The following is a 20,480-nucleotide window of genomic DNA, read 5'->3' as shown; positions in this document are numbered from 1 at the left end:
GTAATATGAATACGTTGGAAGAAGCAAGAAAAATGCAGTAATTATATTCTGATACAAGCCTGACCAAATTGTTTCTGTATTCCACCAAGGCCTGTCAAACGCATAAGCTCTTCGGGTTTTGTTTGTTTTTAAAGAGAGGTGTCACCCAACTGAACCCATTTGCTGTTTTTGCAATGGATGCAAAATTATCGTCAGTGTTTCACATTCTTGGCATTTTACCAGGCCGCCCTTGTAAATCTGAATACAACGCTCTACCGCTCTGGCATCTTGAGGTTGGCTTTGTGGCAATACATCCGTGCTAGAGCTACACGGGAAACCTAGCAGCTGAAAATGCAGTGGCATGTGTACGCTGGGCTGTTTCTGGAGGCAGTCGTGCCTGTGCCCCATCTCCCGTACTTTTGATCTCATCAGAAGCTTGGTGGAGGCACTGAATTCGGCACATACCGCGGCCTCCCGGCTTTGGTCTCCAAGTACATGATGCTCCCGATACAAGGATACGTGACAGCAGGTTGCAGCTGGCAACAGTTTGAAATTTAACCTGCTTGGACAAGGTGCTTCTCCTCACGTCAGAGGCCATCACGGTACGGGGCTCGGCTGGAACACGCTTACCTTGGTTTAAATAGCAGGATGAGATCCAGTTTAACGATCTTCTTCAGCTCTAGAATTTTGGATGCACTAAATACGTTGACGCTTGTGGCACCGTTCGGTGACGATCCTTCCTTGGGCGCTGGTCAAGCTGAGAAGGGCAAGTGGGGGCTGTGCAGCAGGCTGAAGGGTCGGCTCGCTCCCGGCTGGTGCGCCGTTCATTTCAGTGACTCGTTAGGGACCCAGCAGCCGCCGGAGCTGATGGCGGGACCGGGAGCGTTGTTTGGGCTGGCAGGGGAGGACTTCAGCTGAGGGCACCGGGGCGATTTCATTCGTCTTTTAATGACTGGGGCTTTCAGAATGAGGAGTTTGTGTAAACTGCTGCGGTGTCGTACACCTCGTGCCCCTCCCCAGAACAAAAGCTGATGTCGGTGGCTTTTAAAATAGAATTATTACGGGGGGAGCACAAAAGCAAGCCCCAGACCCTGGCCTTTTCCAGTAATTTTGGCCCCTCTCGGCGCTGGTAGGGAAGCCCTCAGCGCGCCCTCCCTTCCCTTCCCTCCCCGCGCGGGCCGCCACGCCTGCGCAGGAAGGGGCCGGGGCGCCGGGGCGGCGGCGGCGGCTGCGGCGGGGTGTGGTGTGGTGGCCGGGCCGGGGCGGCGGGGCGGGGGCGCGGATGGCGGTGGGGCCGCGCCATGTTGCGGTGGCTCGTGGCGGTGCTCAGTCACTCCTGTTTTGTCCCCAAGGGCGACAGCATGTTCTACGCCGTGCGCAAGGGCCGGCGGACGGGCGTCTACCGCACCTGGTAAGGGCCGCGGCCCGGGGCAGCGCGGGGAGCCGCCGGCGGGCCGGCCCCGGGCCAGCCTCACCCCCGCCCCCTGTGTTGCAGGGCGGAGTGTCAGGAGCAGGTGAACAAGTTCCCCTCCGCCAGCTTCAAGAAGTTCGCCACTGAGAAGGACGCCTGGGCCTTCGTGCGCGCCGGCCTTCCGGGGCAGCAGCAGCCCGAGCCGGCAGGTAGGTCGTCCTCCCCTCGCCTCCCGCCTCACCGCCGCCCGGCCGGGAGGGGAGGGCGGCCCACCGGGGAAGGGGGGCGGGAGGGGAGGGCGGCCCGCCGGAGAAGCGGGGCGGGAGGCCGCGCTGGGCCCTGTCGCAGCCCGTCTGGCTTCTGCCTGGCCTCTGTGTCAGCAGTGCGGCCTCTGGCTGAAGGTGGATAGCGGCCCCTGTTTACCCGCCGGGGGAGGTCTCCTCACGGGCGGGATGCCGTGGTGGTAGGGGCGGCGGCGGCCCTGCCCTCCCGACACAGCGGTGGACGTGTCGGTGCGGTGAAAGTATTTCTGTAGGTGCTTGGGGAACATTGCTTGTGCAATGTCCTTTGTAAGGACCGTTACCTGTGTGTCTCTGCTTCAGTTGATCTAGGATCAAGAATGACTGGTGTATACTATAATATTTTTTGCATAATAGTTTGGGCTGGTGTCAGTTAACAGACTAGCATTGCTAATAAGTGATAACAGCTGTTGTCTATAGAAGCAGTTGTTTCAAATAAAATTTGATCTTGTACGTAGTTGAACTTTTTTTCTCTCTTTTTTTTTTTTTTTTTTTTTTTTTCTTTCTTTTGGGAAGGGGCACACAGTCCTCCGGCTGTAACACAGGAAAATGATAGCCAGAGAGAGGAACCAGAAATAAATGTCTTGTGTTGCAATACATGCAAAAGGCCGTATGAACAGTCTACAAGCGAAGAACACATTGCAAAGCGTGTAAAACATGATGAAGTATACTCAGCACCAACAGTCAGTGAAGATAAATTTTCATATATGGGTGAGGTGCTTCATTATTCCTGTAATTCTTTTCAGTTCTTTGCAGTCTTTCATAAGTAACAAGTATTAATTATTAGAATGCTTTTAGGGAGGTTTGTGTATGGCAGCATCAGGCTCAGCGTAACATTGTTTCTTTTTAAAATGGAAATGTGCGCCACGATATATTTGTTCACATTGTCTTTCAGTGTAATTTTAATTGGCTTTACTGGTATCAACATATAGCTTAATCTGATCGTTATAGGTGTAATTTGACGTGTGTCTGGATTACAGAGTATATTTAGATATACAGATGTAGCTGGGAAGTTTTAGAGTTGACTGAAGAAGACAGGAGCTGTAGTGAGAATATGGGCCTTGGGGCGGAGGTGCTTCTTGAGGCTGCCTATTTTGACACCAGTGAGGGTGCGAAGCTGCAGTGGGACTTCTGGTGCTCTGCATTACTAATTTACATGGCTTCTGTAGTTAACTTTTTGAAGGGCTCTCGCGGGAGGGAAGTTTTGGGGATTAATCTGCTAGCAGGCATTTCCTTTTTCTTGAAGAGTCTGCGTCCTTGAAGGAGTGCTTGAACTTCTGCTTTTGGTAATTCTTTTGTAGGTGACTTTGCAGTCGTTTATACAGATGGTTGTTGCTCAGGTAATGGACGTAATAGGGCACGTGCTGGAATAGGCGTCTACTGGGGACCAGGCCACCCTTTGTAAGTGCCTGGATGGATTTTTTTTTTTTAATATATTACTGTTTGTTTTGTGTGTGACTTACAATACCAGCCTCCTTTTGAATACGAAACCCTGCTGTTGAGACTCATAATGACAGTACTATGAGACTAGTGAGTTACTGAGGGGAAAAGAGAAATCAGTTTCTCTGGAAAAATCAACTGGAAATAATATTTTTAGGGGGCTGAAGCTATAATTCAAGTGATGTAGAAAGTTTTAAAATAGGTGTAGGTGTGTACAGAAGACAACAAATGTAATTGCATATATATTGATGGCATGTCCAGATACGCAGGTTGCACTATGCAGGTGGAAGTTAGAGCTAAAATATCTATTCATACTCCTTTATAAAACAAAAAGTAGTATTTTTCTAATGTGTAGTCATTATACACCATTCTGAATATTTGGGGTAACTACATCTACTAATACTACTTATCCTTGGACACAGAAATACCAGTGAAAGACTTCCTGGACGGCAGACTAATCAAAGAGCAGAAATACATGTAAGTAGGAAATGTCCTAAAATGTTTCTGCATGTTAGACCGTGGTAGCACACTCATGACTATTTCAACTCTGGCCTTCAGAAACCAGTTATGGAGCTGTGAGGGAAGGACACGGGGGTTATGACTTGACACAAATCATTCTCTTCAAGTTTTATTGATCTTTATTGGTTTCGAACAAGGTAATTCACCTTGAGAATTCCCAGATATCATCAGGCTAAACACAGGTAAACAGCCTTGCATTAGGAAAGCCTGGTTCTCAAATCTGTATAGTATCCTTTGCATTTTTAATGTGTGTATGTCAGACCTTGGGGTGAGGGCTGCTGAGCAGTGGTTAAGAGGAGAATCGGCTTCTTATTGTGATAGAATCAGAGTATCATATTCCTTAGATAAATATAACAAACAATTCAAGGCTCTCAGGAGTAACTTCTGTTACTTCTGAAGTAAATTTCTGTTGGCAACAGCAGATTTAGTCTTCCCTTTTCATCTTAATTCTGGTACTGCTGCTCTGCTGCACTTTGTGTTTGGAGATGAACTGAAATGGTGAAATGATCTGCTTAAAAACTACAGGAACTTCATTTTAGTGAGGGATAAGCAGAGGTGATGGTGGTGTGCTGGGGTCAAATTTGTCACTAAAGAGCTTTTCAGCTCTACATCCAGATCCAGCCACTTCCCCCTCTTACAATATTTCATAGCACCAAAAAAACCCCATTAAGAAAAAAAAAAAACTTTTAGGGGTTCCAGACTGTTGGAACTGGTATGAATTCTTCCTCCTCAAAGTTATGGAGAAAATGCTGAAACTTGGTGTGCAGTTGATAGAGGCTTTGATAGTTAGAAAATTGGGCAGAGAGCTACTCCTTCAGTAGAGTTGAACAATAGAATGTTTTGGGTTTTTTTTTTTCAGTGAAACTTAAGTGGCTCCCTGTTTACCTGATTCATTAAGTGGTCATCTGCATGCATAATTTTGGGAACCTCTGCTCTAAAGCATGTTGATACTCATTGATGGAGAGATTACAGTAATATTCTTTGTAGTTCTGTGTTAGCATCAGGTACTTTGCTGGTATTTTAATTGTATGTGTTCAGAATCCTGTTCTGAACTGTGATTCTGTTGAAATGTTCTTAAGGCAGCCTGCAAAGCAATAGAGCAAGCAAAGAGTCAAAACATCAAGAAACTTATTATCTACACGGACAGCAAGTTCACTATTAATGGTAAGTTAATGATTTTAGTTTTCCTGATTCTTAAAGACACACTGCAGGCTATTTCATTACATAAGGCCCACAGAACATACCGAGTCCTGGGGAGAGAGATGTAAGGAAGAGAATGCATAACTTATTTCAGTACTCGTGACGGCTTGGGGAAAAACTTCCGAATGCCACAGGGATCACCTGCTAACTGCATGAAACACAAGTAGAGACGAAGTGCCTGTTAGAGTAAAGGCTGACAGAAGTAACTACAGGATTTTTGTCTTGAGACATTCAGTATGATACAAAGTCTAGAAAAAATGTTGCTCGTGTATACTCTGTTAAGGATGTACTGAGGAAAGTACTGGGAAGTTGGTGTAGTAACCCTGTAGGCTTTTTGTTTTGTTTTGCTGGGATTGGAGAGGCTGACTTAATACACACATGTGAAGTACATTCAAGTTTCCTTGCTTTTTACATGTAGACTACGCTTCCAAGCTTTCAGGCTACACTGGAAGACTAGCCAGAGATGGTATGTGCTCAGAGTATGTATTTCAAGTGTCACCTTCACACAAAGATTTGGAAAATTTAATTTTATTCCCTATAAATACCATATGAAGCAGACAGGAAGACTTAATTTCTGAATAAAACTTATTCCTCTTTCCCCGAGACCTTCAGATTTTATTCCCGTGATAATTTGGAACTGTATAAGTATTTTTTCTTTGTATTTCACACTTTTACAAAGGGAGTACATGTGTTTGCTGTTTCCAGATCACTTTGGAGTTGTGTGGTTTTTTTTTAAAATAACATTAAACAAAATCTTACTCCAACATTTGATTAAAAATTAAATGTTGCGCTTTCACACTTTGGTGGTTTTGGGGGGAGAGGGAAGGGGGGAATGTGAGTATCTTGTTCTTAGCATAGCTTCCTATACTTGAGCACTAACACGGAAAGTAATTATCTATTTCCTTGCTTGTTATTAATAAAGCAAATAAATGGCTTGTATGTTAAAAACCTGTATAGCTTTTCCTCCAAATAAGTCATTCTGCTTTCTGGAAGCACCCCCTGATTTCTGAAAGTGGAGGAGTACGAAAGAAGAGCATCAGTTTTTTCCTTTCTCGGGCAGCTCGTGTTTAGAAGTAAAGCAAAACTTACCTTGAAAAACTTTGATGTCAACTTCAGTAGCAATACTCTAGAAAGGACAGAAAGCTACTGAGTAGGAACAAGTGACTGCTAGTCAAGGAAGGAGTTGCTGGAGCCGTCACTTGCTGCTTGTTTCAAATTCTGTTAGCTCGTATGTGCATGAAAGAGGTTCTGTCCAGAAGTGAAAAGCATCGAGGACTTGTGCTCTGTCCTGCTGATTCTAGTTCGTAACTTGAGGAAGGGACAGTAAATGTTAAGAAACAACTGAAAGGAATTTTCCATTGCTTCTCCCTAAGGATCATCTCTCAAATCTCTCATTTGAGTAGCTTATTTTCCCTAAAAATTTAGGTATAGCATTTCCTATAGGAGCAGAATGTGTGGGGTTTTTTGGTTTTTGTTTTTTCTTCTTGGTGGTGGTGGTTTTTTTTTAGTCTCTGGTAGAAGCATTCTGAAAAAAGGAAGAGTAAAAGTAAAAGTCTTTGCTCTTCAGGACTGGGTGTTGCGTGTGGATCAATAGAATCCAAGTGCATAATTTGTTGCAGGAAGCAAGTTGTTAGAAGCATTAAGGAGCAAAGAAACATCTTTGCAATTCTTTGCTTTGTGGGAGAAAAGTCTATACCATCGTGTCTGTGAAACTGGTGTTACGATGGAGGAAAAGTTGCTGTGTCAGATAAAATTCCTGTTAAACTTAGGTGTGAGACTTAAGTATGAGGGAGGAAAAGAAGAATCCTTAGGTGTGATGTCTTTGTCTCTTTGTTTTTGCTTGCAGTTTGGTCTTTCATTTTGGGTCACTGAGGTGCAGGTTCCACTCTTGTTTAATCAAAGTTATTTTGTAAATGTGTCTAGGAGTTATTTTTTAAAATACCAGAGAAGGAGGCTTGCAGTTAAGTGCAAATGGATGTGGTTTGGTTTGGTTTTTGGGAGGTTTTGTGTGCAAGATTGGTGATTCTCTATTTGGTTCAGGTCTGTTTGTCACGAAAGCAGTAAGGATGTCTTACATTGTCAAGACCAGCAAAGATATTTCAAAAAAGAAAAGGAAAGATCTTTATTTAAGGACTACTGTAGTAACTTTTCTGGCCAGCAAGGGATGGCCGGAATGTTAAATCTTGTTCTGTAGAAATCTGCTTACGTGATCCTTCTCTGAAGGATATTGTTTAGTGTGCAGAAGCCGTAAGACAGGTGGCCATCTGTTTTTCCTCTATGCATGTGTGTCTCCTCAATTTCTCAAATAAATTTGAGAGATTTGTTCTAGCTTACTGTACCATCAAGCAAATCCTTAGGTTCAGTTTACTGAAGTTCATGTCTTAATTTTGTGTGTAATGCGTATATAAGACTGTAGTCTTTAAACTAAATATATGTTCGGGAAAACATGGTTGGGTCATTTAAGTAGTAATGGAAAAATACAATCCTGAAAGACAGTAGTAGAGAACCAAACAAGAATATCTTCTATCTCCAGTGTCTTTGCCTGAGACTCTGTACAGAGTTAATGTCTTGTTAAAAGGCTGTTTTCTCCACCTTGATCCTTGCTGGCTTCTTTAATAGCATTTTTACGGTAATGCTCCCGTTGCATAGGTATTACGAGCTGGGTTGACAACTGGAAAACAAATGGCTGGAGAACAAGTTCAGGAGGAAGTGTAATAAATAAAGAAGATTTTGAAAGACTTGATAATCTATCAAAAGGCATAGAAATTCAGTGGGTAAGCACCTCATTTCTTATTCTTAATGACATCTTAAGCACACTTCTTGTAAAAACTTACAAGTATGACCATAACTAAGAATTTTATAGAGCATAATATCGTACATCCATAAGTAAAACGTAAATATAGATAAGCTGCTTGTTTTATGTAGAGCAAATAAGCAACATAGCCTAGGCTCTTGGAACCAATATTTCATTTATTAAAATGCACGTTTATATTTATTTTCTCTCTCTTGTTACTACATAGAAGATGCCTGCAATCATTATTTTTAGTTTGTTAGTACTGTTAGTAGATGAAATTTCTGTTCTTGGAAATCTGAACTTAAAAAATAACTGTCTTTTTGGGTCATAGCTGAATTTCTGGATTTGCTTTTCAGAACTCTTAAGATGCTCGTTCGTTGGTGTAACTCAATCACATGAATTTCTTTAAACTGGGAAAACTGAGAGCATAACCCCAAATAAACTAACTCTAGTTTTCTGTACCTTAACTGTGTTTTTTCCAAGAAAACTGGGCACAGAAAGGTCTTTAAAATATCCATTTTTAAGTTTTAAATTGTTTTGCTCTCCAGTAAAGAAGTAAAACAACTTCTACACAGGTATTCCTGGTAAAATGTATTTTTCAGTAACCTCTAACATCAGTGCTAAATATTGTAGGGGATATCTTCCTTCCCCTCCTAAATTTTACTCCAATTGTGGTCTAAGACAACTGATTCTAGAAATAAATCTCTGTACCACTGACTTGGTGGCTGCTAATGGCATATTTATTGGGCTTCTGTCTCTATTCTGTAGAAAACAGGATGACATAGATCTTTAATGTGCACTTCTTCTATGGGAAATCTATTGCAGATATTCTTCCATTTGTGTTGTGTGTTCCAGAGCTGGCGACTCCAATTTAAAGGCTGACTAGATTTTGTATAACTACTCCTATTGTCTCTTGAGGAGAAGAAAGTGTAAAAATTTAAAACTAAGACCAAAGTTAATCTGTCCTTAGAGTATTTCACATAATAATAACGAAATATTGTTTTTCTTATGCACACTTCTTACACCTGAATCTCTTAAACTTGGGAAGATTTTTATTTCAGGAGACACAATGTATGCATATACTTTATTACAGTAATCTGCCTGCTGAGGTGTGGGGTCCTCCACGTGCTGCAGGTGGATCTCTGCTCCACTGTGGACCTCCATGGGCTGCAGGGGGACAGCCTGCCTCACCATGGTCTTCACCAGGGGCTACAGGGGAATCTCTGCTCCAGTGCCTGGAGCACCTCCTCCCCCTCCTTCTTCACTGACCTTGGCATCTGCAGAGTTGTTCCGCTCACATATTCTCACTCCTCTCTCCGGCTGCTATGCGGCATTATTACCCTTTCTTAAGTTTGTTATCACAGAGGAGCCACCAGCTTTGCTGATGGGCTCAGCTGTGTCCTGCAGTGAGTCCATTTTAGAGCCGGCTGGAACGGGCTCTCTGATGCGGGGGCAGCCCCTGGAGTCCTCTCACAGAGGCCACCCCTGCAGCCCCCCACCCCATACCAAAATCTTGCCATGTAAACCTAATACCATCTCGCACACACTTCATCCTTGTCCCCTCTCAGATCTTGTCAAATAGCAAGCTTGATTTTCTTCCCCTCCTTCCTCCCCCACACTCTTCCACCCTTACTTCTGGCAAGGATCGGCTTAGGGTTGAAAGTGTTTTCAGTTCCTAATTGAAGGATGGACAGTTAAGGCGTCTGAAAATTCAGAGATTCTTTTCATACCCTGTTTCTGTATCCGAAGTGAGTGCTGTAACCACCAAGGCTGTTAGTGGCATAGAGGTCTCTGGCTTTCTGGGAAAAGATTAACTTGGTTTAAGTACTGAATGCAGATAGGTTTTTCTCTCTTCTCTGAAGGTGGGAATTTTGAGTTGGAGCTGTTGTTGTCTGCATTTCTTAAAGGCTAGGTTACGTGGTCCTTACCCAGTTCACTATTTCCTGTAAAGGCGACTTTCACAATTTGGCAAGACTTCCTAGAGGAAGGGAGACGATGAACATGCAAGGACTAAATGTGAGGAGAGGGTCTCCAAGGAGGTGCTACTGTACTGGGAATGAAAGGGTGTTGTGTGATCACATTTCATGTATGTACTTTTTTCTTGATTTCTTGCCTATCTAACGCTCCTATGCTTTTGTCCTAACAGATGCATATTCCTGGTCATGCTGGCTTCCAAGGAAATGAAGAAGCTGATAGACTAGCAAGAGAAGGAGCTAGTAAACAAAAGTCCTGACGTAGTGGGACTAGAGACTGTTGCAGCAGGAGGAAAAGGACTAAGATCACAGTGACAACTTGACCCGCTCTAATTGTGTCGGAGTTGAACTTTGAACTGTACTTCTTTCTGGCCTGAAGAGTTAAACATATACCAACTTCTGGGGAGAAAACAACCCCACATTTTCTTCTATAGCATTTGTTTTATAATCAAGTCAGTATTTAGTTGATAATACAGAGCATTTGCTTTTTCTCCATCTTGCTGAAGGGCCGCAGTCAGTGTTTTTAGTTGTCTTGTAGACTTCTGAATTCACCATAAAGACAGACTTCTGAAGAAGTAATATTAAATCTTTATCGTGTTATGTATTTTCCTCTTAGTGAAATAAATTATTTTTTTTTGTACAGAGGTATATATTAACAGCCCGAAATACCTGGGGGTGGGGGGACTTCGGGTTGGTGGGTTTGGTAAGAGGTCAGTGACCTACCGCGGAGATGTCCATGAATATGCTTTGGCATTCTGGTACTAGCAATAACGGCTCTATAGATGGGCTTGTAATGCTCACCTGTGCCTCACAGTATCATCAGTTACAGCATCTGTATGTTTCTCTGTAATGTTACTTTGCAAGGTAGCATGAACAAACTCAAAAGCCAGGTCACAAGAAAACTTGAACAATGGATTTTTACTGTTCTCCTCTCTAGCTGCTTAATGTCCAAGCTCTTTGTTTCTGGCTTCACGTTTCCATTAAGTAATTTTTAATGCATACTGGTTCTCATTAGCATTGTTAGTTCCTCTTCAGTGTTGTCCCAAAGGTAATAATTGGCCATTTTATCTGAAATGGAACTAGAAGATGATCAGCTTCTCCAGATCTTCCGGATGTCAAGTGTTTGACTTCATTTTTCCAGTCAATGATGAGATTAATGGAATGGCTAATGTGCACTTGAATTAGAGAGTAATTACCAGTAATCAACATAGTTTTATTTTCTATGCATCTGTACGGGAAGAGCAAACAGGTTTGGTATGTTATCTTTGTCAACTTCTTTGTAAGGTACCTTCATACCATTGAATAGTAGGGCTTAAGCTAGAAGTCACTGAATTTTTTTTATATTTTTTAATCGCTATACAGAATGGTAGAGCTGCTGAAGCTTGATTTCTTAGTAGTTCCCATGCATTATGGTATCTTTTCTGAGGCAAAGTATGAGTGCTTATGTATTTAGAGTCACATGAATTGTGATAGAATGGGGAAGCTGGCTAGCTAGTGGTTAATAGATGAGGGAGGTTTTTCATTTGTTTTCTCTCATCCAAAACAGCACAGTAAAGCTCATCTAGGGGTAAGATAGTGCACTGATTAGGTTTTTCCCCTCTGCTTCTTTTGTATGTATCCACAAAATTATCCATCTGTTTGTTTATTTTAGAAGTTTGGCTTGAAGGAAAACACGCTATCATCCCTGATCAGATCTCTAGTTGAGGCAGAACAGTGTGACAAACAACATACTGAAGAGGTGGCATCTAATAATCTCCCTGTCGTACATATCCCGTTAAACACTGTAGATCCTATTTACTGTATGGGAGTCTGTATTTTTTGAAGCAGCAGCTTTGGAAAAAAGTGTGGATAATGGTGGGTAAATCATAACATCAGTGTATACTGATTTTAAGCAACTTGACTGCCTGAATCTAATAGGTAGATTATAATAGGAAATCTAACAGGAAAAAGAGTTTTATGTTAATTTGATACCAATGTTTATCATTCTTAAGCTGGAAATTCAGGACAAAAGAAATCTTGAGAGGAAAGTTACAAGATTAAGGCTGATTAAAGGATGGAAAGCAAATAATACTTCTGAACAGGACTTAACAGGGGCTCGAGGACCCACGGAGGATGTTGGCCGTTCAAGTCCTTCTTTTCAGGGAGCTGAAACTGCAGGAGGGTATTGGCATTCAGCAGCCATGACATTCAGTGGATGGCATTGAACTTCTCGCTGGGTTTGTATGTGCTTCTAAAAATGTGGACAATACCAGTGTTGGACCAGTTTACCTGTAATGTTATGGGACTTGCAATTAAATTTTATCCAGAATCGATAACCAGTAGCACTTATACATTGAAAGGATCTGGTACCATTTCTAAGTTATCCGAGAAATGGTGGTTCAAGACATTTTGGTGAGTATGAAACTCTTTGTAGGAAGAAAAATATTTAGAGGGATTGTTTTTCAGTTGTTTCTCCATCCTTATATCATGTTAAGCCAGCTCTTGATTTATTTACTGTACAGAATCATAGAACCATACAGAATCGCAGAACCGTGGCGGCTGTAAGGGACGGCTGGAGTGCGTCGTGTCCGCCCCAGCTGGAGCAGGTCACCCTGAGCAAGTCGCGCAGGATGTGAGTATCTCCATGGTTGGAGGCAACACAAGCTTTCTGGACAGCACGTCTTAGCACGTCTTACTTTCCTTTTTTTTTCCTTTCCTAATTTATTTTTTACTTCTCCGTATTGTGGGGTTGCAACGCAGGTCTTGGAGGCTGAGACTTACCGGTAAATTCAGTCAGCGTTTCTGCCAGGGCAGGCCAGCCGTAAACGCAGTTGCTGCTGCAGTTAGGCGGGACGCGCGCGGTAAGCAGCACGTTACCCGAGAGGGCCTGTGCGGGTGGGAGGCCCCTTGCCCGCCAGATCTCCTTCAGGGAGAGCTCTCGCCACCTGTGCCGCGGAGCCTAAAGCTCAAATACCGGCGGTGTCCGCCGCGCAGCGCACCCTGCTCAGCGTGTTTTGAGTTGCAAATGGCGCCCGGTTCGGGCTCTCCCCATAGGGCGGCTGTGCGGGGCCGCTCCCGCTCCCTGCCCCGGCCCCTCCAGCCCCGCCGGGGCGGGCCGCTCTCGCCCAGCCCGGCCCAGCGCAGCGCCCGGCGGCGGCGGCGGGATGGTGGAGGCCTGGTACATGGACGAGTCCCAGGAGGACCAGCGGGCGCCCCACCGCCTGCAGCCCAACCGCGCCGTCAGCCTGGAGCAGCTGCGCCGCCTCGGCGTCGCCTACCGCAAAGTCAGTGTGTGTGTGTGGGGGAACCGGCGCTGCCGCGGGGCCCGGCGCCAACGGGCCTCGAGGGGCCTGGAGGCGGCGGCGGCGGCTCAGGCCTGCCCCGACACCGCCGGGACGGGGAGAGGCCTGCGGGGGGGTCAGCAGGCCCGGGGCCGTGCTCGCCCGAGGAGCCTGGCGGCGCTGCCGGGCCCGGGAAGGCGGAGGCGGCAGGAAGGGCCCCGGGCGGTGTCTGCGCGGGGTGGGCTGGCCGCAGGTCGATCTGGCGAGGCCGGCACGCCTTGTCTACCTGTGGCAGCCACCTTGGCTACCCCTGGAGCCACCCGCCCCTCTACCGACACTCCTCACAGCTCAGGCTTTTCCATGTTAGTGTCCTGAATTGCGTCTTAAGCAATTGTGTCTGAATACTTTCTTTTTTTCCTGACTAATTTTTAGTTGGATGCTGATAACTATGAGACTGATCCGTGTTTGAGGGAGATTCGGAGAGCAGAAAATTATTCTTGGATGGATATAATAACCATACATAAAGACAAGCTTCCAAATTATGAGGAAAAGGTATGCGTCTTTGCTTTGAATTATGAGGAAAAGGTATGAGTCTTTGCTTTGAATGAGGATCTGCATGCTGAAGTCCACCGCTAGAGTGTGCAGCCAGCTTCTCAACACCTGCACGCCCTAAGCAGGGGCACAAAGATGAGATTTCCATGTGTAAAATACATTCTGTACTGAAGTCCTTAACGTTAAAAAAGCAGTTTTGGTATTATTTTAGAAATAGCAGAGGCCTTTTGCTTCTGTAGGTTGCCTTCAAAGGTTTTAAGGATAGTTTCCATCACTGTGTCATTTCAAAACTAAGATTCCTACCAGCAGAGCCCTGCCGATGCTGACCTGTCTTTGGAGAGCCTCCCCGGGATGAAGGCAGGCAGTTGCCAGCTGGGCATGGGCTTTGAAGGCTGGAACATTCTTGCTGCTTGCAAATTACATCTTTTCAAAGTGAATGTTAACCTTGTGGAATCAAAGGGACACATTCCCCGTACAAGATTTTTTTACCTTGGGAAGGTGGTATCTTGGCTGTTTCATAACAACTGAATGCAAATGGTGCCAGGCTCTCAGATGAGCCTCCTAGAAGGAGCTTTCTCCTCCCAGCCTCAAGGTGCTGGTATGCTGCTCTGACCTGAGGGCAGCAACACAGTGGCACTTTCATGTTTTCATTAGATTTCCATTTACCAGTTTGTTTTAAGCCCATTGTGTTATGCTGGTTTCAAATTGGTGAGAAGGTGAATTAGGCAGTAACTCAGGTTGCCTGGGTGGGCTCTCCCTGACACAAAGACGGGCCGTTATTGACAGGGCATGTGGACTTCTGCTCATCTTGCTGTGCTGGATCAGTGCTGGCTCAGGGATACCTGCAGAAGTGTGGCTACACAGCATCCGGGCCTGAGCAGATGATAGTGCCTGGCATTGCACTGCTCTCTGCGCACTCACCTGCTCAGGTCTCTATTAATTGAACCTTTACAGCATGTTTTGTTCTGTGCTGTGAAAAGTACAAAGAATTTACCATTCCGGAAAAAAATGAGAATGTTGCTGCTGCTGCCTGGGAGGAGAGAGCCTGGAGCTGGGGCTCACTGTGTGGCAATAACTGCATTTTCACATGGAGGTGTAGTAGCTTGTACGGCTAATTCAACTCTACACCAGTGTAAAAGAAGGGGGATAATCTGTAGCTCTGTTTTAATTTTGCATGTCAGGGAAAAAAAAGACACAAAATGATCAAACAGAACAACTGCGAGGACCAAGTCCTGTGGTGGGAAGCTTTACCCGCCCCTCTCAAATGGGTGTAGGCATTACTGTTATTCAGAGACTGGTTATGTGCAGCTATAGCTGCTGTTTCTTGTCAGAGAAATTCCTGTCTTCCAAAGGAAATGTAGCAGCCGGCTTCGAAGTGTCCTGAGACAGGGTCTGGCTGGCTGGATTGGCCATTTTAACCATGTTAGTCTCGTTTGTTAGTTAAATCACTGTGCAGTTACCCTTTGAAAGCCTTTGTCTGCTTTGCCCCATGTTTCTACCAGATTTCTTTGCAGTTTTTCTGTGTTCAGTAGTTTTAAGAGATACTTGCTATTCCTAGATAAAAACATTTTATGAAGAACATTTACACCTAGACGATGAAATTCGCTACATCTTAGATGGATCTGGCTATTTTGATGTTCGCGACAAGGATGACAAATGGATCCGGATTTCCATGGAAAAAGGAGACATGATAACCCTCCCTGCCGGCATATATCACCGATTTACACTGGATGAGAATGTATGTTGTTACAGATTATCGTAAATTTCGATGACAAATCCATGCAAGTATATATCACATTAGTAACTACATGCCCTGAGACTTGCAGTTCATTAGCAAAACATATTAAATATGAAGTAGGACTATGAAAAATACTAAATAATTCACAGCATCTGAACCTTTCATCTCCAGGTCACAAATCCAGCTTCCTCTCGTCAGCTGTAACTGCAAGTCATTGCCACGTGATATACTTAGCATATCTTATGTGACAGCAGCCTGAGAGCCAAGCCCTGCGGCACAGTTGCCCCTGCTGTTGGTTGAGGTGGAGATGGTGTAGATGGATCCTTCTGCGTTGCCTCATTGTGTATCTTTGTGGGAATAGACAGAGCATATCTGTGTCCAGCAGTGGCATTTTTCATAAGTTCTAAATTCACATTCAGGGAAAGAAGGATTTCAGGGTCCAGAGCCACTACTTGCAGCTAGTGTGTGCTAGACTGGATGCTGGCTTCACAGGAGTTACCCTGCTTTTGGAGTGTATTTTTGGCAATGAGATTGTGAGATTGGCACACGTAGTCCTCTGCGCGCCTTTCCTTGTGGGCTTTTATAAATATGTTTGTAATCTCAGCATTACCCCTGGAAAATGGGGAAATGTGTGCTGTCTCCTGTGTGGCAAAAATCCCATCTCTGGCGTAGTCATGAGAATGGTATAATTTTGAATCAGCTGTCCAGATAGCAGTTATCGTACGTGTAAAAAAGGGATATGCTGCTTTGGTGAAAAACCTGACTTGTTGTGTCTGCATTTTGAGATCCACAGTGAATCAGCTACAATTGCTAGTTTAAGGCTTTTTCTTTACATAGCCAAAATGTCAGGGGTTATGGGATGAATCTGTAAGAAGTCTTAAATGTGTGTCCACTTCAGGAACTTCAGTCCACAGGTGCCATCTTCAAAGTAAATTCTTTAGGCGCTTCTAGAACCTTGCATTTTGCAGCGAAGCTCTTTAGGTACCTAACTTTATTCTTGATGTTGCTGAGCACCTGGGTGCAAGATAAGCTCTTAGCAGTCTTTACAAAATAGATAGGGTCTAAACCTGTAGTACAGTGGGTGGGACAGGAGAGTTCCCCATAACTCTGGTTGGAGCGCTTCTGCAGGATGTAAAATCCTGTTTTCTGTTGCCACAGCTGTACCTTGCACCTGGCATACTTTTGGTTAGCTGGTGGCAGGGGCTGTTCCTTTTCCTTTTGGAATCTGGAGACTTGTAATTTCCCATAGCATTATTTTTTGGCTAGTTTATGCACTCCCCATTCAGCTTTTATGGCTATTACTTTGAAGCCTCTGGTATTCCTGAGTCATTGTGTAGCCATCTTGGGTACTCTGACTCCTGTTGTTTAACTAAGCAAGTAGGATTTAGATGCTGTATTGCTCAGTATTGTGGATCCAGTGCAAAATTATTTGCGTAAGACAGGATTTTTTTGGTTTCTTTGAAACAGGGAGAAGCACTGTCTCTGCCCCGACCTGGTGGCGCTGGTTGTGACACAACATATCACTGCATAGGTGCAAAATCTCCCACTGCAGTAGCTGGGAGCGGGAACAGCAGCGTAGTGGTACAGTTTTCTGGAACACGTGAAGCTTTCAGTCCATCTTGAAATGGTTTCAAAAATTGCTGCAGAAGTGCAAATGAAACCACTAACTTCAGAGTTAAGATCCCATGGGAAGAAGCTCTTAAATTACTTGTGACTTCTTGTTCTTTGACAGAATTACGTGAAGGCAATGAGGCTATTTGTTGGAGAACCCGTCTGGACAGCATACAACAGGCCGGCTGATGATTTTCCTGCTCGGAAACAGTATATGAAGTTTTTGGCTGAAGAAGCACAGTAATGGTGTCCGAGACCTGACAGGGGGAACAGCCTGAAGCCCTGTCAGAATAAATGTGACTGGTGGCTTTTCACTGATTAGGCTTCTTCTATTTACTTATACATTTAGAATCACAGAATTGTAGAAAAATTGAGGTTGAAAGGTCATTTGGAGGTCATCTAGTCCAACCCCCTGTGAAGTACCAGCCCAACTTCAAAGCTAGACCAAGTTGCTCAAGACCTTGAGGTTTGGAAACCTGTGGTGGTGGAGGTTCCACAGCCTGTCTGGCCATCCGTTCCAGCACTTAGCTGCTCTTGTGGGCAAGCATTTGTTCTTCATGGCCAACTCCCTGGTCGCAGCTTGTGATTGTTGTCTTTTGCCCTTTCATTGAGTGCCTGAGAAGAGTCCGGCTCTGTCTTCTCCACGGTCCCTTCTGTAGTGGAAAAGTGTAGTTAGGTCTCCTCTCAGCCTTCTCTTCTCCAGGCTAGACAAAGCAGTGTCCTTAGCTGGGCTCTCTGCACCCCAGGTTGTCGAGGAAGTTGTTCAACACGTTTTGCCCTAGTTTTGACTACTGAGGAATGTCACATGTAACCACCTGATAGTTGGACTTGAACCACTGACTGTTTTGAGCCCGATGGTCCACAAGTTCTTCACCCACCTTGTAGTTCATATCCTCTGTCTGGCTACAAGGCTACTGTGGCACACGCTGTTGAAAGCCTTGCTGTGGTCAAGGTGAATGACATCTGCTGCTTCCCTTCCACCACAGAGCCAGTGGATGCCTCCTAGATGGCAGTCAGGATGGTCAGGCAGAATGTGCCCTTGGTAAATTGGCACTGACTGGTTGGTTGTTCCCTGTCACCTGGTATTTCATGTGCCTGGAATGGCTTCCGTAACGGCTTATTCTGTAATTTTCCCAGGGACTGAAGTGAGGCCGACCAGCCTGTAGTTCCCCAGATCCTCTTTCTCCCCTTTTTGAAGGTGGCAGTATCATTTACCTTTTTCCGGTCAAAAAGGTTTTCCTGATCTCTAACCTTTCAAAGATGCCAGCAGCCTTGCAGTGACATTAGCTAGTTGCATTTACAGTTGCTCAGGAATGCATTTTCTAACCTTTTTTTCCTTGATACTTCTGGCAGGTAGAATTGGGAGAGGTGGGCTACATTAATATTCATTCTGCTCTGATTCCATGCTAATGAACTACATAGGATTCTATTTTTAATTAAAGAAAATAAACCCTGCTTCATTCTTGTCTAAAAATGCTCATAAGATAAATTTGCATAATCGGCATTTTAGCGTGCAGCTTCCCAAGTTCTGCCCTGGTACATAAAGCTGTGGTTTTCTCTCAGTAAAATGTAGCAATTTGCTCTTGTGAGTTATTAATAAAATTACTTTGACTTGGGTATTTTTTTTTTCTCCTTGTGCTGACATTAAGGACACATTGAACAACAGTGTTACTGCAATTGTTAATCAGCTTTTATTCCTTGTGCTGCTACTGACTTGTTCTGTAACGTAGGACAAGTCATTAACTGTGTGCCTCAGTTTCTTTAGCTGTGAGATGGAGAAGAGTAGACTTTGACACGCTGATCCAGTTTTCAGTAAGTGCCTTGTGGTTACACAGGATGTGCAGCTCCTCAGCAGTGGGCACTGGAGTGTTTTGGTATGAATTTGCTCTTTACAGTGATGAATTATGTCAGCTGGGCAGATGTACTGCTTGCTCCAACTCGTAATGGCTGAGGGGAGTACGGGCTCTGCATCGGTTGCAGCTTGTGTGCTGATTTCAGCTAGATACAATGCACAGTCCTGTCTTGTAGTTTCCCAAATAAACACGACTGTAGAAAGAAGACAAAACTTGGGCTTATGTGAATTTTCCTGAGGTAGTAGATGGTAGATAATTGACCTTTCCCACTCTTCTTCCTTACGGGTGTGCAACACAGCCCTTCTTCAGCAGGCAGCAATGTTTTCCTCATTTAGTAGCAGCATTTTAACCATTTCTAGATGCTTTATTTCTCCAAAAGTGTTTCTGAAAACAAATTTGCAATTTTGAAGTGAAACTGCACGAACTTTTATCTCAAAAGTTGGAAGAGGTGAGTAAAAAAGGCATGTATTTCCTGCCTTGGGGTCTTGGGTTGGAAGCTGGATGAGGCGCCAGTGGAGGCTCAGTTTGTGGGAGGGGGTGCGGGCACAACCCACGCTTGCGAAACGCAAGCCCAGACAGCCCTCCATCTGGTCTCTACTGGCTCTTGTGCAGTGGTTCCCAAGCCTGGCTGAAAAATCAGTGCGACTAGCAATGGCAAAGTTTAACTATAGTTAGACACACATTGTCGGGGAGGCTTGCATGGATGCGGTGCTGTGCCATGTCAGGTGCCTCACCGGCTCGGGTTTGTCTGCCACTTGCCCAGAAGCAGCACTCGCCTGTCCTCTCGCGCAGCACACTGGAGGATCCTGGTCCCAGTGTAAACTTTGGGGATTTTTTTAAAGTACAGCTGCAGGAATAAATGACAGTTACTGCCTGCGGCAAGTTTTATTTCTTTGACTTATATGCCACAGAAGATGGTGTTTCCAAATGTAAAGTAAAATGACTGCTTTCTCCTGGTGCTGCTGTCAGTCCCTGGTATCCAATCCAATTCATCTTCCTGCTTTTGTTTTCTTTTTTTTAACAGAAGTCAGCATGAGACTCTTCATTCCTCCTATGGGCCTCTCCATTTTGATCTGTCTGCAAAAGTAGCAGCGGAGGCAGCAGCATGGGCTCTCACAAACCCCATTTACTGCACAGCCATCCCATAACAGACTGGGGGAGCAACTGGGAAGAGAGAGCAGGTAAGGCACTCTCCTCGGGAGAGATTTGCAGTTTGGAGGCAGTGATGAGGGATGGACAGTAAAGCGGCTGCCTGCAGCGATTGCTTTCAACAGCTCGCTGATGTAGGATGTGACCTGGGAAGCGGGACTGAACCACCTTGTTTTGTTACCTCTCTGGAGGAATATATACACCCGGTACAGCTCCCATCTCCTGGCTGTCAAGAATAACACACGATCACACTGCTGATGATCGTTCATCATTTTTATAGCACAATGCATTCTGCCACTGAGAGGTGGTGGGGGCTGTGGGGGTCTTACTGTCAACACTTTTGAGTCCATGCCCTTTAGTGCTATAGGTGTCTTTGAAAGGGTGAAAGCTTTGCTCTCTGAAAGTGTTTTTTGTTAGCCAGGAAAAAAGCAATTTGGGGCTGGTATAAAGATTCTACACCTGTGAAGAGATTACATAGGAGATTACACTGGGAGGAAACAGCTGGGCAGAAAAAATGTTAATATTAATAGAAAACACTCCAGAGAGTGGAGAGGAGGGAGAACATTGTGTTCCTTCAGATGAAAAATGCCGTTTATTTTCATGGTGATTTTTTGTGTTTGTTTTTTTTTCTTCCTTTTTTTTTTCCACATACCACATATCTAAAAGCACAAAGCGAAATCGATTTTTGGTCCAAAACCATGA

The 20,480-nt window shown here is 44.6% G+C and overlaps 2 protein-coding genes across 5 annotated transcripts; both read left to right on the top strand.

Annotated features, from left to right (window-relative positions):
• Positions 1-1,144: 1,144 nt before the first annotated feature.
• Positions 1,145-10,255, top strand: RNASEH1 (ribonuclease H1). Of its 3 annotated transcripts, XM_087774199.1 has the most exons (10): positions 1,145-1,217; positions 1,332-1,390; positions 1,475-1,599; positions 2,206-2,400; positions 2,991-3,090; positions 3,552-3,606; positions 4,728-4,812; positions 5,267-5,314; positions 7,498-7,622; positions 9,789-10,255. In XM_087774199.1, exons 2-10 carry the CDS (start codon positions 1,341-1,343, stop codon positions 9,873-9,875), a joined length of 870 nt encoding a protein of 289 aa, XP_087630325.1. In that variant the 5' UTR covers positions 1,145-1,217; positions 1,332-1,340; the 3' UTR covers positions 9,876-10,255. The 3 variants fall into 3 exon arrangements, with proteins under 3 accessions (XP_087630325.1, XP_087630323.1, XP_087630324.1); XM_087774197.1 differs by lacking the exon at positions 1,145-1,217 and having other exon boundaries at positions 1,231-1,390; XM_087774198.1 differs by lacking the exons at positions 1,145-1,217; positions 5,267-5,314 and having other exon boundaries at positions 1,231-1,390.
• Positions 10,256-12,470: 2,215 nt separating this feature from the next.
• ADI1 (acireductone dioxygenase 1) lies at positions 12,471-18,395 on the top strand. 2 transcript variants are annotated; one of them, XM_087774201.1, is made up of 4 exons: positions 12,471-12,878; positions 13,308-13,427; positions 14,986-15,165; positions 16,633-16,891. In XM_087774201.1, the coding sequence occupies exons 1-4, from the start codon at positions 12,759-12,761 to the stop codon at positions 16,786-16,788; spliced, it is 576 nt and encodes a 191-aa protein (XP_087630327.1). In that variant the 5' UTR covers positions 12,471-12,758; the 3' UTR covers positions 16,789-16,891. The 2 variants fall into 2 exon arrangements, with proteins under 2 accessions (XP_087630327.1, XP_087630329.1); XM_087774203.1 differs by lacking the exon at positions 16,633-16,891 and adding an exon at positions 16,898-18,395 and having other exon boundaries at positions 12,486-12,878.
• The last annotated feature ends 2,085 nt before the right edge of the window (positions 18,396-20,480 follow it).

Source organism: Nipponia nippon, unplaced genomic scaffold (assembly GCF_047370975.1).
Source record: "Nipponia nippon isolate SJK-2023a ecotype South Korea unplaced genomic scaffold, ASM4737097v1 scaffold_4, whole genome shotgun sequence".
NCBI classification, from domain to species: Eukaryota; Metazoa; Chordata; class Aves; order Pelecaniformes; family Threskiornithidae; genus Nipponia; species Nipponia nippon.
The sequence above is the reverse complement of the archived record's forward strand: the minus strand, read 5'-3'. Positions and strand labels throughout refer to the sequence as shown.

What these genes read in the sequence shown, in the direction of transcription:
- ADI1 (XM_087774201.1), top strand. Translation starts at nt 12,759, where the DNA reads ATGGTGGAGGCCTGGTACATGGACGAGTCCCAGGAGGACCAGCGGGCG. An exon ending in TCGGCGTCGCCTACCGCAAA is followed by an intron (nt 12,879 to 13,307) that starts GTCAGTGTGTGT and finishes ACTAATTTTTAG; the next exon opens with TTGGATGCTGATAACTATGA. An exon ending in TTCCAAATTATGAGGAAAAG is followed by an intron (nt 13,428 to 14,985) that starts GTATGCGTCTTT and finishes TGCTATTCCTAG; the next exon opens with ATAAAAACATTTTATGAAGA.
- RNASEH1 (XM_087774197.1), top strand. Translation starts at nt 1,281, where the DNA reads ATGTTGCGGTGGCTCGTGGCGGTGCTCAGTCACTCCTGTTTTGTCCCC. An exon ending in ACGGGCGTCTACCGCACCTG is followed by an intron (nt 1,391 to 1,474) that starts GTAAGGGCCGCG and finishes CCTGTGTTGCAG; the next exon opens with GGCGGAGTGTCAGGAGCAGG. An exon ending in CAGCAAGTTCACTATTAATG is followed by an intron (nt 4,813 to 5,266) that starts GTAAGTTAATGA and finishes TTTTACATGTAG; the next exon opens with ACTACGCTTCCAAGCTTTCA.